General features: G+C 36.7%; 2 protein-coding genes and 1 long non-coding RNA gene across 7 annotated transcripts; 1 reads left to right on the top strand and 2 right to left on the bottom strand.

Annotated features, from left to right (window-relative positions):
- Window positions 1–799: 799 nt before the first annotated feature.
- On the bottom strand, window positions 800–10,339 carry rab41 (RAB41, member RAS oncogene family). Of its 4 annotated transcripts, none has more exons than XM_008420753.3 (8): window positions 10,155–10,339; window positions 8,706–8,764; window positions 8,280–8,333; window positions 7,864–7,969; window positions 6,900–7,011; window positions 5,685–5,778; window positions 3,439–3,505; window positions 800–2,622 (listed from the first exon to the last, which is right to left on the bottom strand). In XM_008420753.3, the coding sequence occupies exons 1-8, from the start codon at window positions 10,231–10,233 to the stop codon at window positions 2,558–2,560; spliced, it is 636 nt and encodes a 211-aa protein (XP_008418975.1). In that variant the 5' UTR covers window positions 10,234–10,339; the 3' UTR covers window positions 800–2,557. The 4 variants fall into 4 exon arrangements, with proteins under 4 accessions (XP_008418975.1, XP_008418974.1, XP_008418973.1 ...); XM_008420752.3 differs by lacking the exon at window positions 5,685–5,778 and adding an exon at window positions 5,290–5,383 and having other exon boundaries at window positions 10,155–10,336; XM_008420751.3 differs by lacking the exon at window positions 7,864–7,969 and adding an exon at window positions 7,331–7,436 and having other exon boundaries at window positions 10,155–10,335.
- Window positions 9,218–13,412, top strand: LOC103471622 (uncharacterized). Its single transcript, XR_534688.3, has 3 exons — window positions 9,218–10,079; window positions 10,357–10,406; window positions 13,193–13,412. It is a non-coding gene; the product is annotated as an uncharacterized LOC103471622 (long non-coding RNA).
- Window positions 11,209–16,424, bottom strand: arr3b (arrestin 3b, retinal (X-arrestin)). Of its 2 annotated transcripts, none has more exons than XM_081611783.1 (15): window positions 16,335–16,374; window positions 15,944–15,979; window positions 15,072–15,102; window positions 14,869–14,929; window positions 14,253–14,297; window positions 13,536–13,729; window positions 13,400–13,459; window positions 13,228–13,316; window positions 13,003–13,135; window positions 12,822–12,906; window positions 12,652–12,724; window positions 12,119–12,256; window positions 11,878–11,955; window positions 11,771–11,794; window positions 11,209–11,690 (listed from the first exon to the last, which is right to left on the bottom strand). In XM_081611783.1, exons 2-15 carry the CDS (start codon window positions 15,949–15,951, stop codon window positions 11,636–11,638), a joined length of 1,074 nt encoding a protein of 357 aa, XP_081467909.1. In that variant the 5' UTR covers window positions 15,952–15,979; window positions 16,335–16,374; the 3' UTR covers window positions 11,209–11,635. The 2 variants fall into 2 exon arrangements, with proteins under 2 accessions (XP_081467909.1, XP_081467908.1); XM_081611782.1 differs by having other exon boundaries at window positions 11,216–11,690; window positions 13,228–13,304; window positions 16,335–16,424.
- Between the last annotated feature and the right edge of the window lie 1,211 nt (window positions 16,425–17,635).

The raw sequence follows: 17,635 nt of genomic DNA, 5'->3' as shown, positions 1-17,635 counted from the left end.
GACAACCAAAAGTACTTGATAGGATATTGTTTTTCACAGGATTTGAACCAGGTGAAGCTAAAACTATACCACTCGAGTGAACATATTTACATACAAATCAACCTGCCAATTGGGACCAGAGATGGAAATTAACAAGCTGGCTATAATCTCATAATTATTGTCCCAATAAACAAAACCAAACTTGGAAAATTAATATTTTTTTGTGGCTCTGTCATTCCCTCTGCAAAAATGCCTCGTCTTAAGCGTCTGTATGCTCCAGTTAATAAAAGATTAACTAAATGAGTTGATGATTGATTAGTCACTATTGATTATTGCAGCCCTACCAGAAATGGAAATTATTTTGACACTCCTTGTGTAGTTCGTAGTGAAAGTGGGTCGTAATTAGGTCACTTTTTAAGCCAGTTGGCGGTACAGTTTTATTTTAGGGTATAAGAGTAAAAAAAAAATCCTGATTTGAATTGAGATGAGTCCTCAATTGAATTTAAAGTATAAAAAATGAGGTTAAATTGAATGACTATCCACTGGTTCCAATGTTGGTGGATTGATTCTACAAGTTGAAATTCATTCAGAAGGAGGAAAGCTGGTGTTCATAGCCACTCCCCTCTGTTGTAAAACTTCATACCATTGACTCAGTGAGTAGTTTCAGTCACACACCCACACAGGACAGGTTTTTCACATTCAATTCAGGTGCCACAATTTATTATTGGAAACAGGAACCAGGAATTGATAAAGCATGTCATAGTTTGCTGGTTATGACAGCACTTTTTTTTTTTTTTTTTACCAACAAGGACATGACAAATTTTACATTTTGGTGAAATATCTTTATTTTATTCCATGTGATAGGCCTACACTTGTGTTTCAGTAACTCTCCTTTTTATACATAAGATAAGTAATAGTACATTATTCACACAAACATTGCTAAACACGAGTAGACATCATATTTCAAATAGACAGACACAATTCAGAATAGCACAAAGCTGAGTATTTAGTCAGTGAGAAGTAATAGAAGAGCTGCTCAAGATAAACTGTTTGTTCGTGAAGTAAATAAATACCTAAAACCTTCGAGTCCGTTTCAAAACGCCCACAATCCCAAACAAGCAACATCAAATGACCAGTGTCCTTTGTTGTGCTCTGGCTAGTTAATTTTATTAATAGACCGTGTGTGTGTGTGTGTGTGTGTGTGTGTGTGTGTGTGTGTTGAAGCGGTGCCGACTTATAAATGCCACCTTTACGCGGAGCTCTAGCGGAGACACAATAAATAAAGCAAACCTCCAACATGCGTGGCAGCGTCTGTACTTTTGGTCAAGCTCAAGAAGGTCATCTGTAAGTCCAAGTTACAAAATAAATAAATGCATAAAACCAAAACGGTCCCACGCAGGCAATAGCAACACAATAAAGGATGCTGCAACTAACTTCTGTGCACCGTTTATTTTTATTTTTTTACAGCGAGGGTGTTAGTAAGCCGTATCTGAGGACGTCTATCTACCTAACAACTCTACAAAAACAACTAGTGAAGCCATGAACCAGTCAACAGGCTCCTCTGATAATTTACAATATTGTGGCTTGATTCAGTGCACAACATGGTGAACAAACAAGCAAGGCATCTGTGTTCTTATCCATAGAAATCCTGCATGGTGAGCATGCTGCATGTTCTTACAATAGTGTGATCAGCACAACACGAACTATCGGTGACGTGGCAGCTACCTCACAGAGCGACCAGACTCTCCACCAGTAGCTTCCTCAGATGTGTAACGTTAGTATGCGGGCAGCAAATTTAACAACACTGAAAGCTGATAGAGTTTTAACGCACAGCTTAGGGTTAGTAACCAAATATTTCCCTTTCATGAAACTCCCTCATTACTTTTTAACTCGTCCTTTTAAATTTTGACTGATTTGGTCACAACTGGTGAATTTGGCAGCTTTGACAGAGAGAGAGAGAGAGAGAAAGAGAGAGAGAGAGAGAAAACTGCTCCACTTGTCTTTAATGTGAAAGCCTAAGTTTAGTCAGATAGATCATGGCTTGAAATGATGTACAGTTATGTTTGTACTTCCTCAAAATGTGACAGGAAATATGAAAAAATGATCTGTCCGAGAGATAAAACGTTTCTTCCTTAAATAAAAATAATAAAAAGGGGCTGAGAATTAAACCTCGCAGTCATTTACATATTCCAAAGCAACTTTACAACAACGAGAGAAACAGCACTAACATCCTGGACTGTGCATAAAGTCAAGAGCAGTTAGCTATGTCAGTCTGCAGTCCTATATAATGCCATGCAACTGGATGAAAATCTGAACAGGTTTAACTTATTTGTCGTTTTTAAACATTTGTTTCTGAACTATATTCCCCAAGATAATCAGATTCATTACAGTAATGCACATCCACACGGTTACTCTGAAAAGTCACTGAGTTGAGAAGAGGAGGAAAACAAAAACCAAACCATAAAAAAAATAAAAAGATAGGTCCTCCGTCCCAGTGGCAGGGTGCCATGGGTGGAGAGTGGCCACTGAGAGACAAGCTGTTGGTGGGGAGGAAACAGGCTGGGTGGGGCGAGGTGTACTAGCAGGAGCAGCTGCTCTCGGTCACAGTCATCTCTGGCTGTTTCTCCAATTTGATGTCGATCACTGGGAGAAGCTGAGTTAAGCAACCATGACTCAGATTCTCAAGAGCACACTTTATCACATCATCTGACCCAACCTCTGGGTTTTAAACGCCACCCATCTGGTTGGACCGTTGCATATTGGGTAATTTTGCTTGTGTCCTTATCTTACCTAATTTTTTAAAAAGCCACTTTGAGTGAAGTTTCTCAATACTCTTCAAAATAAGAGTCCCCTTTTTAAAGATAATCTGTGGAAAAAAAGGAGCTTCTCATGAAAACGTTTCAAAGTAATGTTTTTTATGGTTATTTCTTAAAATGTTTGCAGATTACTTGATTTAAAGCCATAAAATGAAGCATTTGGGCCAAACTCAGCAACAAAATATTAATAAATAAATATGTGTGAATGGGAATGACTGAATTTACTGTAAAGTTTCTTTGAGTGTCCTAAAAAACGCTATACAAATCAATTCATTTTAATATTATATAATGCTGGGCTGTACCCACCAAGTGGTAGCCACCATCAAAACTTATTTTTTCAAAAACTACTTCTTAAATTTAGACAAGATGATGACTATCCATATCCAAACTGAATTACAACTAAAAGAGTAACTATATTCTTCAGCTCTGAAGAATCTAAATTAATGAGTTACAACATTAACAAAGTATCTTTGAACCTGAATTTGAAATATCAGCCTAAAACTGCTGCAGTAAATTACTCCCGGATTAATTAAGGGGAAGGAAACATGTTTTCACAAAAAGGTTGCTTATCGCCACGTTTTCTGTAAAATATGTTGTGCATGTTATGATGATTGTTTTGTGGAAAGTATCATGAAAAGGATACTGTCCTCTTTGCTTTTCTCTGGTGTGCTGTCCATCCCGGGCAACGCAGCAGCGACACGTCGGAACAGCTGCAAAACAAAGTCAATTAAATAACCAAACACATAAATCACATTTAGAACCAACTACTGCCGACACTGTCGAAGCTTAAAAATTAAATGGAAATCCAATTTGCTACTCATCTTTCAAAATTCAATAAATTCAGGTTGCTCAGCGAGTTTTAATATGATGATGTTTCTGGTGATTTTATACAAATGGTAACAATACTATCATTCTTCTGTAGACTCAGAAAAATATTTTAGGGGAATTTCACACAACTTTCCTAAATTTTTTTAGAGAATCTGCTATTAAATGAAAATCTTTTAGCCATCATATTAAAATGAACATGCAAACCAAACTAGAAGGATGAAAGCAGAACATTAGAAGATAGTTTCACACCAGAAATTCAGAGCAATTTACCTTAAAAAAAATAAAAATCACATGCAGAGATCTCCTAAATGTGTCAAACAGCATATTTACCAAAAGTACAGTTACTAATGTTACAGTTTTACCACAAACTTTTTATAATTACACTGTTCATAATTTATTTTGATAACAACAACATGGCATTATTTATTTAAGAACAGTTTCTTTTAGTTTCTTTGCTACAAATCCCCCAAAACATAAAAAAAAGTTTTCAACTTTACAGAAATGCAGCTGGAATCTCATATTTACATATAAAAACCCCCAAAAAAACATCATCTTCTTTCTCCCTTTCCGACATTAAATCAGACCGTTGACCGTTTTAGGACCATTTGAATTAAAAATATATACGTTTCTGCTTGGCAAATGCTACAGTAGTAAGAGAAATCTTTCCTTACTTTCTTTAAAACTAAAAGGTTTTATAGTATATAATACTTTAAATTAATTTACCTGGTAAAACCAAGGTGATTATGTCACAGGTTTGTATATGTCCATTTAATTCACAACATTTAAGTTGTGTGACTTGAACAGGAAATTAAACCAGCCAACATATCAGGAAGAGAACAGTCGACCCCCAGATGCCTGAAGTTTCCACGTTGGTCTCTTAAAATAATTATACACTCATAAAATAGAAGCCATTACTCCATAAGCAATATAAAAAATAACCAGATTACAGTTTCCAACTGTGCTAAAAGACAAAAACTTTATTTTTGGATGCTTTTTTTGGGTATCAAGTAAAAAATATATTGTCTGGCCTTAATGGCTATTGCTACATTTAAAGGAGGAGAGGGGAAGCTTGGTCTGTGTTGTGTGGAGTTCGTCACAAAGTCCTGATCGCAGTCACTTCAGAAAGAGATGAAGAGTTGTGAGAGTCTGGAAACCTGACTGAGCTACACCAGTTCAGTCAGGAGGAATGGGCCAAAACTCCAGCAAACTATTGAGAGAGGCTTCTGGAAAAATACCCAACATGTTTCACTCAGTTCTATGGAACTGCATAGAAATGTTTGAATTAGAAAATAGAAACTGTCTCATTTTAGCAGTTAGTAAAATGAAATAATTTTGGTAAACTTCAGTAACCTAAAACAGTCTGATTTAAGGTCAAGTTTTGTTTATTTGTTTAGTTGACATTTGGCTCTAGCTGTATTTAGAGCGATTCCTTCTTTCTGGAAAGTCAAACCAGCCAAAATACCAATGCATCAGTGCACCAGAGAAAATGATAGTAGAACCTCTAACAGCAAAATATGCTGAAGTGGAAAGGAAACAGATACAAGATCACAAGCTTTGCACGACAAGACAAGCACGAGCCAAGCTGTGGCGTCAGAGGAAACGGTGATGGGAGGAGTTACATGTTGACTGTGAGAGCAGAACTAGCCTGAAGAAACAGATATGCTACCTGTTTGACATTGTAGCCAGTCTTTGCGCTGGTTTCAATGAACATGACATTCAGTTCCTTAGCTCTCTGCTCGCCCTCCTCCGTGGTGATCTGTCTGCTCCGGCAGAAGCAGAGGTGGGGAGATGGACGAAAAGAAAGATATGGAAAGAAACATCGCAAAGAGGAAGAACCAAAAGGAGAAGAAATGAGGAAACAAGAAGAGCTCAACATAAGGGATTAGTTCACAACTGGGACAGACAAAAAGAGGTGAAGCTGAAAATTGAAGTCAAACAATTAAAGGAAAACATGGAGGGCTTTACATCCTGGAAATCACAGGCGGGTCTCCCTGCCCTACGACACGTTACGATCCGTTCAGAACCGTTTCAGGGTTGCACCTGCAGCTGCTGAACACCAACCTGTTTGACGTTATAGCCCGCCTTGGCACTGGTCTCTATGTACATCACATTGAGCTCACGCGCTTTCCTCTCTGCCGCCTCAACAGAAACTTGCCTGCCATGGTCCCAGGGAGGAAAAAGCGGGGAGCAAAAATATGGTGGAGAGGAGTGTTGAGGGATAAACATGCATGGAAACGAAAGAAAAAAGCAAAATCAAAATGACAAGGATCAAAACAAAACATAACAGACATGGAAATCATAAGTATGGCAGTGAAAAAAAGTATAAAAACAAAGGGGGAGAACAGAAATATGCTCAAAATATACAAAATAAAAAATACTTGAACCAGTAATAAAAAAAAATAGAACAACTGGGTGAAGACAAACTGAAGGGAAGAACGCAGGGATCCCAGGCTTTGGCAAACGTCATTTACTGCTAAACAACTGGCTCTAAATAAATTACATTTCAGTTTAATGAGTGAAACTTAAATATTATATCAATACAACACACACAGTAGGGCTGGGCAATATGGCTTAAAAACAAAATCTACAATACTTTGAATAGTTGAATAGTTATTTTCTAAAATAGAAATAGCAAATGACTGAAAATACTTAAAAAAAGTGTTTTTTTATTTCAATCATCTCTTGTGTGAGTTGTATGATGAAATACTAAGGCCAGGCTACAAGCATTTATGTTTAATTATGAGCATATTGGCATAATATTAGCAGAATAAAGACGCAATTTTACCAGAAAAAGTTGTTTTAATGAGAAAACAAATGATAAAGTTGTCAAGATCAACATGACCAACTCAGTAAATCCATGATCGTTTCAAAATCCTGCTGCTGATAATTTAATTCTGATGTGTTAAAAAATTAAGTATTTCTATTAAATTCTTTATTCTCTTAATATTTCAACTGTGTTCTGGTAAAATTACAACTTTATTCTCATAACAAAAGAAAAAAGAAGAATCTTAGCCTGGTCCAAACACTCTGTCATAGAGTTGACTGTAAATTAAATTAAATAATCAGAAGCTGTATAACAATGTAATGCATGTCAAATAAGATAGCGAGCCTACAGAGTGAATTAGTGAGAAAAACCCCCACATTTTGTAAAAATTCTTTAAAATCCAAAAATCTCTGACTCAGAGTTGTGTAATTCAAGATTTTGCTTCGACAAAATTACCTGATGCAAATATGACATGGAGCTAATAAAATACTAATGTTGTCATGACTGTGTACCTTTTATCTGCCAAGTCTGTTTTGTTTCCAACAAGCATAATAATTACATCACTTCCCCTCTCTGTCCTCACATCATCAATCCATTTGGAGGTTTGCTGGAAAGAATTAAGATCTGCAAATAAAAACAAAACAAAGTTACTGTTCACATTAGCTCCTGCAAATCCAAAAGTCACAAAGTGTGTTCTTCTACACCTATTTAAACATAAGCATTGGTTGTTGTTGTTGTTTCACTTCAGGACAAAAGCCAGATCGATTTTATGAAAGCTGGAAGTCGTGTTAATGAGCAGAAATATTTTAGAGATGAAATATAAACATACAGAGAGAAAAGTTCTGAAAATATTGCAGAAATTAGAATAGATAAGACACAAAACAGCTTCCGTCCAATAGCTCTCGGCCCCAACAGGAAAGTTATAAGCACAGCCCTGACTCACTGGTGATGTCATAAACAACCACAGCAATGGTAGAGTCACGGATGTAGCTGGGAATTAGGCTACGAAAGCGCTCCTGTCCAGCAGTGTCCCAAAGCTGGAGCCGGACCTGAGGATTGGAACGTCGGGAGAAGAGGACAATAAGAGTAAAGAATAAAGAAAGCCCAGGAAAGAACAACAAGGTGGAGAACGGGACAGACATCAAAGGTCTGCTAGTGAAGCGGCGGAGAAAATTTTTATGAAGCGGCGGCGAGGAATCGTTTAAGTGCAGAAAGCTCAGAGATGACGACTGTTATGCATACAGGACATGTGAAAGAAAACCCGGCTGGATTGTTCTTTATCCGAGCCCGTGAAGCGACGCTGATAAGACACTTATTCTATCAGCCAGATTTAAAACAGCTGTCAGAGGCTTTGCTTTAGAATCACAGCTGATGCAAACAGTCTTGAAAATTATTTATTACTCCAAATGCTGGGATTTTTTGCCCTTCCACGTCATAAGCGAAGGACAATGAAAGAGGCAAGGCCATGATACCTACTGGCTATGTCATAAACCACCACAGCAGCCGCTGAGTCGCGGATGTAACTGGGGATGAGGCTGCGGAAACGTTCTTGTCCGGCTGTATCCCAGAGCTGCAGCCGAATCTGTGGCCAGCCGTGATACAAACGCGGCACCATGTGTGGGTGAATTTCATGAGCAAGCCAGGGGATGGAAAGGAAACAAAAATGTTTTGAAACGTAACGATGGGAACTAAAAAATGTGATCACAATTTTTTATTTTTTTTTCACAAATCAAAATGAATAACAAAAATCTAGGACAGTGCAACACCAAAATGTGAAATGATGAAATGGAAATAAATGGTGGCTACTGAACAGAGAGCAGATGCATGCTTTTTTCTTGGAGCTAAAGAACTCTACCAGTGGGAGTGATGAGAGCAGAAAACACAGGGCTTACCGTGCGATCTTCTAGGTACATGGTTTTTGACAAAAAGTCAATACCAATTGTTGCCTGTAAGAGAAGAATGGTGTAAATTAGCACAATCTATTAACATGCTTAGGAAATTAACATATTTCTCATCCAACACTGCAGATAAAAAAGAAAGTGTTATATTTTATTAAAATGTGTCAGCATGAGGACTGGTTTTCTACAATGCAAATACTTTCTTTCTCTCTCTTCCCTTCTACTCAACCAATTGTAAGAGTAATCGATACTAAAATATTCTTTTACAACAGCCCTACTTCATTTTAATTTTCAAATCAGATTTTTTGTATTTGGATTTAATTTGCCTGCTGTGTGAACATAGCCTTGGATTACCATTTTTTCCACAGCAAGTCAGATAATCAGTAAAAACATTCAAACCATGCGTAGTTTTTAATTTACCTGGTAAGTGTTGTCGAAACTGTCATACATAAACCTGGTGATGAGTGAGGTCTTCCCAACTGTACAGATAAACACACAATTTCACACACAATTTAGTGACAGTTGAAAAATTCAGGTAAAACAACAAAACCCAAATCATGCTGTTAAAATAGAGACCAGACATATATTTCTTGTGCCGTCGTTTTTAAAGAAGACAGGACCTTTTTGAACGTGAAGCTGCTAATTTGGGCTTGGTTTTCTTTCTGACTGAAACCCAGTGATTCTCTCCCAGTTTCCAACAATAAAGCAAAACACGATTGCTGGTTTGTTCTTGCCAAGAGTTAACTCGGCACACCCCAAACACACTCACACCAGACCCCAGTGTTTTGCATAATTTTGTTGCTGCTTATGTGCAATGCCACTATAAATGCATGCATTGATGCTGCTTACAAGCGGCCTCTGTTTTTACACAATGTATCGGGCTTTTTTTGGGCTTGTTTTCATAGAGCTGGTTGATTGTTTCTCTCGCGAGATCTAGCAATATCGGTGACAGCATTTGGGGAGTAAATTCAGCAGCGATGGGGAGTGAACTGCTGAACCCACACGCTGAGCTGGCAATAAGGGTGGAGCCACAAAATTTGGAAAATTTAAATGGCTAAACTTGGGATAAATGTTCCGCAATACGCCACTCTAAAGATAAAGCAATCAAAAATATTTCAAATATTAATATTGCGGTTGAGAGTGTCTGCCCCAAAGGACCAAGGATAACCGGCGAGGAGGAGGCCGACTAGTTAGCACACACTGGGCGACGTGGCTCTGGCAAATGCTACCAGCTAATTATTAGCTATGTGCTAATGTAGCTAATAAATATACAAAACATTTATCTTGCTGACTTACAGAGACACTATTAGAAACATGAAATATTCCTCAAATAACTGTAAAACTCTCAAAAGTCTGACGCGGGCAGTAAAGACGCCATTATTAAATAACGTTTCTAGTACAGTTGGCTAACAAACTGCTTCTTACAGTGCTGTGCTAGCTACCATTAAACTGGTGGGATAGTACATTAGGAATTAACTACATGTTTGATTTAGTTAGACAACATGGCATTAATTACTTTTGAGTTAATCGACACATCAAAGCTGTTTCCATTATAGTTTGTTATTTTGTCCAACTGTAAGGTGTTTGGCTAGCTTAGCAGGAGAACTTAGCTACTCAATGACATCACCAATGTCGAAAAAACAAAAGTTTATCATCTTTCTCATCATTTCTACTCGCGAACATTTTAAAAACGCCTTCACCTACTTATTTAAAATAATATATCACTGTTAGTTTGTGATGCTGATGTGCAACTTTATCTTGTCAGCGAGTGACAAGCTAACGCGAAGCTAGCTGGTAAGCTAATCTTGACACTTCTTTCCACATTTCCTTAAATCTGACATTAACAGTTATTTAAAGAGCCTCGCTTACCGCTCTGTTCACCCAGAAAGACCAACTTAAATTTCCGCAGAGGGTTGCCAAACTCTCCGCCACCGGTCGTGGTTGACATTTTGTTAAAACAAAATATACAGCTAAAGTAGCAGAGTCGGCTAGTGATGTGATGTCTAGACTGGGGACCAAACCGAGAATCTTTATCCTGCACTAACCGAAGCTTTTGTTTTCTTAATCGCAGAACAGTGAAACAGCGCCACCAAGCGGCAACTGGGCAGAAACAGCAATATGGTAATATTCAGAATATATGTATATTATTAACATCTGTTAACTTTGCTTAAAATGTTAATTATCTGCTTTAGTTAGTTATTTAGTCAGTCGTGGATCTCACATAAAGAGAGATTTTGATATATGTAGAAATACTCGGTTTTCCAAATGCATAATTATACTAAGTATGCAACCAAATTATTTTCATTTTTAATTTCCATAAAATAAGAGTTTTCTTTAAATACAATTTAAATCAAATAACACCAGAATACAATAAAATGGAACAGGTTTTTTTTTAGTGTACTTGTTTATTTGTAAACAGAAGACATTTATCTTAGCTGCAAGTTTATTCGTTGCTCTAATGACACAAAAATCCACATTAATGTCACATTAAGGTCTGCATTTTTCTTTTATAGAGTCTGCAGACTCTATACTAAGGGACAATTAACAATTTTCCAGTTAAATATATTGACACTCAGAAAAAAGTTACACATACTTTTCCATAATTGAGCAGTGAGTGTAATTAACAGTAAAAAATTATATGTACATGGAAAATAGGAACATTGCTTTGCTTGTGTGAAACAGTGCTATTTGTGTTCTTCATCGGTGAAGAGTTCCTTGGTTTTCCCTGTTGATTTTCCTTTTTTTATGCTTCCACGGCATCAACTGCGATATCCGTTCTGTAAATAAAGTGGATACCAACATCATATGGAGCATATGTACAAAAATATTTACAAAAAAAAAGACTTTTGGTATTTTCACAATAAAATGCATGATGCTTCTTTTCCATTATTATTATTATAATTTATTTAATGCATTTAGTTAAAGTGGTTGCAAAGCTTTTATGTTTAGCATATATTCAAGTAAAATCATTTTTCAAACAAATACTTTTTTAAGTATGCAAATTTGATTTAAAACATGTAATTGCACCACAGATGCTTTTTTTCCCATATTTTGATGTATTGAAATGATCATGACTCTTGAATGAAGAACACCTAACTTGAACTGAGCTCACCTGGGCTAAATACACTTTTAATCTAATTAGCTGTGGTCCATAAAACACTCAGTCACACATGAGAAAAGCAAGCAGGAACATGCCCCTAATTCTACTTTTACACGAGAAAAAAGAGTTTTTGTACTTACATTTCTGCTCAATGAACCACAACGACATGCAGTAAATGGGACAAAAAGTGGAGATTGGTCATGTTAGTTATCGCTAAACATTTGATTTGCTAGTTGATGTAAAATATTCACTAACCAGCAGGTTTTGGGGACATCAGAGTTAAAGGAAGCTCCACGACAACATCACTGAAATGGAAAAGCTTTGTTGTTAGGAAAATACTGAAATGTGAAATATTAGAAGACAGAAAATGAGGGAAACTATTTACCTTCCCGTCAGGCCGCCGAGCAAACTTTTTAAAAGAGACACAATGAAGGAGAGTGAGCAACAAGGAAACGGTTGTGGTTTAACATTTTCTGTTCAGAGACGCCTTACCCTCCTCCAGACGTCGATACAGTAACTTTGACTTTGTAGTGGATGATGATTCCCTGCATCTCCTTCTCCCCTTGGCTCCTGCCAGGAGACAGGAATAGTTTACCTTTTTAGAGCTTGAGGATTTGTGTTAAGTGGATGACACAGTGTATATCTGCATCAGTGCCACTCATTAAGAGGATGAAAACCTGTCCTGGACACACACTAAGCTCCTTGGTTCAGTGAGAAAGTAGATTTGTCTTACAGCGTTGTGGATGCAAGGTTGGTGTCCTCGTCTTTCAGCTTCCCATCGACGGCAAGCCCTCGTTTTTCCTTGTTGTTGGACAGCAGGGGGGTAACTTGATAAGACTTCTCAAATGTAGAGTTTGCAGCTATATTCTCTCTGTATGATAAAGAGGAAATAAATCAGTTGCGATGCAAATGTAACCTTTTTGGTAACTTTAACGTGAAAAATGCTAATTATTTTGTCTATGACAGCATGTCAGATATAGCAAATAACATAGAAGTGAGTGTAATTAGCTTGGCTATCCTAGACAGATACATCTTTCCAATTACCATTGTAAACTGAATTTGATTGTTTAAGAATTAAAAAATATCTATATTGCTGAATTATATTGCATTTTAACAGATTTCTGCTCGTCTTATAAAGTATCCTAGCCAACACTGTAGGTAATCTGCACTATATAAAGACATTGAGCTGAACAATAGTATTTAATTTGCTTATATTTTTATGCGTTACTTCCATATGTCTGTGAACATGCATGGGTAAAACCTCACGTAAACTCCTCGCAGCAGACCTCCTTGGTGTAGGTGTCAGATGAGTAGAGGACAACACTTGTTAGCTGATCCACTAAAGACAAACATTTCTACTGTCATTTATTTACTTATTTTAAAACATTTCTTCATCCTGCACCAGTTAAAAGTATCAGCTTTGTGGTGTTTCTTACCTGACACTTTGATTTTTTTGATAGTCTTTGAGGTTTCGTTGTTGACTTTCAGAATGACAGTGATCGGGTCTCCATGGTAGTAAATCTTAAGCACAACAATAGTGTTTTTTTTTGGAGTTACTCACTCAAAGCATTCAGTTTCCAGAATGCTAAACATCTTAGCATAAAAATGTAAGTGTACCTCTTTTTCCAGAGAGGCCTCCATGTGAATTGGTTTGTCGCTCATCATAAACTGTTTGGAGAGCTCGACCTTCGGTCCGGCTTTGTTCGTCGGTGCGAACTGTATTTTACGAATCATCAAGCGGCAGGTATCCCTGAGGGAAAGTGAAGGTGCATTAATGCATGTGTGCATGTGTTCTGTTGCATTGCAGGATGAAATAATAGAATCACCAGACAGAAAACCCACTTTTTGTCAATGACTTCGTCTGGATTGCTGGCTTCTTTGGCAATGTATGCTTTGACCTCAAAATCCACTCCACAGGCCTGCGACAGAAACTAGTCGGTTTAAATCGTAAGTACAAGCTTTGCATGGGCAAATAATACATAAAAATATTGCAAAAGAAGAGTGGCTATGGTACCTTGCCATTATCATTCGGCCCTGGATGTAAAGAGACTGAGCATGGGAGATCTGTTGGCATCTGAAAAACGCAGATCAGATTATGAACGTTGACAGTAATGAAAAAATACTAAATTCTGTAAAGTGAAATTTGCTACCTGGAAAGAGAAAGGACATCCTTGCTCTCCAACTTTTTTCAGGAGGGATTCCTGCATTGGTGTCTTAGTCGGGTTTCCATCGGCAGCCGGATACACCTGGACCTTCTTCATCCAGATGTCTCTCCTGAAGGAGAGTCCGATAACATCCAGGTCGTCACTTCCATAGCGGAAGGCGCAGGCGAGGTAGACAAACACTGCAGCGGAAAATGAGGACCAGTCCATCTTCATTAAATGCATTGATTATAACCTTATTGGCATTATTTGAGGTCTGAAAGCAACTGCAACGTTTTCATTATTTTGACCATATCTCATTTTCTGCAAATAAATGCAGAATTTTTGTTTGGAATTTCAGAGACATGTTGTCAGTAGTTAATAAAATAAAAGAACAATTTTCATTTTACTCAAACATATACCTATAAAAGTATAATCGGAGAAACTGATCATTTTAAGTGATCTCTTGAATTTTTCCAGAAGTGTATATTATATGTGACGAAATTACTAAGTAAGGCAACTTGTACTTACTCTAAAGATATTCTTATTTATATATATATTATACACATACAGAAACAAAATTAGAGCTTAATTTACATTTAAATGTCATTTGTAAAATGTAGATACAATTTTAGATTTATTACTCAATTGTTCTTGTTTAATAAAATGCATATCTTGGTGTATCATATTTAAACATCACTTTTCTTTTCTTTTTTATAAGATTACCTTTTCTTCCATTTAAACCAGAAGGGTCCACCTTAACGATCCCATCTGCAAAAAGAAATGATTAATTATTTAACAAATTATTTTCATTTCATCTGAAAGGAATATGTCGATGTATATAAACCCAAAATTATTCACACTCCTGGCAGATTTAGGTGTAAAATAATCTTTAATTTTACAAACATTTCTCTTCTGAATGGAGGTAATATTAAAGTCTGTGATTGGCTCAGTTCGAGTCCATGAAAACCTGAGAAAGACGCAAAAGATGAGGGTGATGGCAGTGAGGCTTTCCAACCCTAAAGGGTAAATAATCAAAATACCAGTTGAGACATGCAAAAAGACGGTCAGAAATGATAATAGCAAGATTGCTGTTGTGCTAACATTCTTCCAATCAATCCATTGATCATGCAATGCCTTGCATCATGAAGGCGTAGCATCATGCTGCAATTTTCAAAACTGACGCAACTTTTACTTTGTTTTATTGTCTTTTAAGTCTCATTTGCTAGCAGAAACAAACTTCTTGACAGATTGAGAATAATTTTATATCTAATTTTCCCAGGCATATGAATAATTCTGAGTTTAACTGCAGAGAGTATGTTGCATTAACCACAAAACACACCGACTACGTCGACACGATCCACGTGGTCCACAAAGTCTCTCTTCCCCAAGTACAAGGCGATCTAGCAGAAACAAATAAAAACAGTCAGTCCTCTGCCAATATTCCTAAATATTGGAAATTTTAACTGTGGAAGCTGGAAAATGAGATAAAAACAATGGCATTATTAGCCCAAAGGTGGCCTCGTTATTTTTAAAACGACTCACGGTTCCGTGCCCGCAGGTCTTCTTGTACACTCTGAAAGGAAAAACAAAAGGAAAAAACAATGAATCAAACTTTACTGCAAACATCAATCATTTCACCTCACTATTATTTACAGCTATTAATCAACTTCATTGTTGTAGCAATTTAAATGAAAGCGTTGGCCTATTTTTACACAAAAGCATGTTTTATCTGTGACTTTATAAGTCTAGTCTGTTGCATTATAAATCTTAAATGCTCAATTCTGACTTTATTCTGGACATTGCGTTAAATCTGACATGAGGTCAATAAGAGAAATGGTATAAAAAATAAAACAATTACAAATCTCTGAAGTTTGATATCTCTTTGCTCTGTGCATATGCTGTAAACAACAACGTAATCCTTAAGTTGTGTTTGCCACTTTCATGTATTTGCGAAGTAATCCTGTTTAATCCCCCCATTTGTCTTGTAAATCTCTCTTCCAAGATTAAATCCACATAATCCACCTTAATAAGGGTTTATCTATATCCCGGACAAATGATTACAAAATTGTAAAATAACGAAAGTGTTACAAGAGCGAATCAGATGTCAGTATGTTACAGTTAAGCCAGTTATCTTGGTTCTTGTATCTTTAATCCCTGCATCAGCTGCTTTTTCTGACTTTGAGTGAACAACAAAGCAACAGATTATAATCTACTTTCAACTTCTGCTTAAAAATAGAACAAGAAGTATTAAGGCTTTTTGTTTTTATTTCAAAATAAACCTAATTTCTGTCACTTAAGCACATAAATATTAAGCTTTTTTTCTCAAATGCTTTGTGTTTATATATAAAGTCTAAAGTATCTGTATTTCAGAGCTTTTGTGTAATTTTCAGCAGATTAATAAATAACTGACTTACTTTGACATGACTGCACCTTTCTGCAAAGAATCCTTTCTGCAAAGAATAAAGATACAGCGGTTTGGTTGCAAAGATGTGTGACAAAAGATCTTGAAGGAGCAACAGGAATTTGAGGACATTCATGGTTTTCTTGTGAGTTCAGTAAAAAAAAATCTCAACATTTGTCTCTAAAATATCACTGCAGAGTCTCTTTCCTTTTAATGTTTGCAGTTCAGTCTTATAAAATAACCCAGAAAGCATCACTTCAGCTTGCCATAATCTTGTCTTATAAAGATGTTCAGGTATTCTCTTGTCACAAAATGAAATTTAACTCATCAAATGTCTACTGTCTATAAATTTGGACTTCTTTGTGTCTCAGTCTTTGTCTTGAAAGGTGCAGAAGCTGACTTACCGTGTCTTCGGCTCCACCAGCGACTCTTCTCCGCTTCCTTCTCTAATCCGTCACAGTTGATGGAGAGCGAATGCCAATCAGTGCCGTGCGCTTTGCTTTTATACGGTGACCCCCGCCAACCTTGGAGCCCTCTCTTCAGCTTACCCAGCGGCTGTTTTGGAGCAAATCTGATTAATTCGTTACAACACTACTGTTTTAGTCTGCTGCACAGTTAAAAATAATCATTGTGTGTGCAAGTCGAAGAGAATAGGCTCAGGGGCCGAGAAAGAGGTCATTTTCTACTGTAAAAGTAGTTCAGGAATATTTTTAGATTATTTGGTTTTGAACTATATGTGCTTTATATTAACTCTGAAATTGTTAAATATGCTAATAGATAAACAAATGGGCAGGCAGAAACATACCAAAGTCATTTAAGCTTTTTGATAATGATTGCTAAAGCGGTAACAGTCTGGAGGGTGAATTTTATTTGATCGAACAAGAATCAACCAGTCAACTTTATTTGTAAAAGACATTTCGGCAACGAGGAGGTTCAAGGTGCTTTACATAATAAAAACACAAAATTACAAAGTTATAAAGAAAAAAAACATACAATCAGTAAAGAAGAGGAATGTGGAAAGTGCATACTGCAGTATTTACTTCCAATATTTTCTAAAAGAGAAGGGAACTTCATTTTTACATGAATAATTTGGCTTGTGCCTCAGATTCTTATTTTACAAATTCACTTCTAAATCCAATGCCTCATGTATAAGAATCTTACATTATTTTTACCATTTTGATTTAATTCCATTTCCAAGGCAAAAAAAATCATCAGATTATTTTCACACATGCCTTTGAAGACGTTTAAACCAGAGTCTGGATCCCTGTGAGCGGGTTCCAAGGATTTCCCTTCCTCATAGCTTAGACAGAGTGGTATTAGTTGGATTTGAGTTGTTGTGGAAGGCAGGACAACAGATGGCTCTTCTCCCCGGCTCGATGCAGTCTGGGCTCATGGTCGGTTTGCAGAAATGACCTCTTGGCTTAATGCTCTGCCATAAGTCATAAGGATTTACAGCTAGCATCAGTGGTACTACAAAATCCTTAACGTTATGGTTATGAAAAAGGTTAGCTAACTCATGACATCCTGTGAAAATTATTTTTGGTCTTTTGTAACAGATGTAAAAAAAATGAGACAGAATAAAGGAAGCGTTTTGAAGTTACATTGTAGAACTGAAGATGTGGCTTCAGGTTAAAATAAGATGTCTTCTTATTAGTTTGCTACGTTAAGTTATTTTTGTAGCTTTCATCTTTATTTGAACTATAAA

Source organism: Poecilia reticulata, chromosome 10 (genome assembly GCF_904066995.2).
Source record: "Poecilia reticulata chromosome 10, P_reticulata-male-v2, whole genome shotgun sequence".
Classification (NCBI taxonomy): domain Eukaryota; kingdom Metazoa; phylum Chordata; class Actinopteri; order Cyprinodontiformes; family Poeciliidae; genus Poecilia; species Poecilia reticulata.
This window is presented reverse-complemented; position numbering and strand designations above follow the sequence as displayed.

Bases quoted from the DNA above. Each gene is read 5' to 3' on its own strand.
- arr3b (XM_081611783.1), bottom strand. The intron at 13,730-14,252 runs GTAATCTTATAA...TTTCCGCTGCAG, and splicing joins TGGTTTAAATGGAAGAAAAG to TGTTTGTCTACCTCGCCTGC. The intron at 11,795-11,877 runs GTAAGGCGTCTC...TCTTTTAAAAAG, and splicing joins GTATCGACGTCTGGAGGAGG to TTTGCTCGGCGGCCTGACGG.
- rab41 (XM_008420753.3), bottom strand. From the start codon at position 10,233: ATGTCAACCACGACCGGTGGCGGAGAGTTTGGCAACCCTCTGCGGAAA. The intron at 3,506-5,684 runs GTTGGTGTTCAG...TTTGTTTTGCAG, and splicing joins CGGGCTATAACGTCAAACAG to CTGTTCCGACGTGTCGCTGC. The intron at 2,623-3,438 runs GTATCCTTTTCA...AGCTTCTCCCAG, and splicing joins AGAGAAAAGCAAAGAGGACA to TGATCGACATCAAATTGGAG.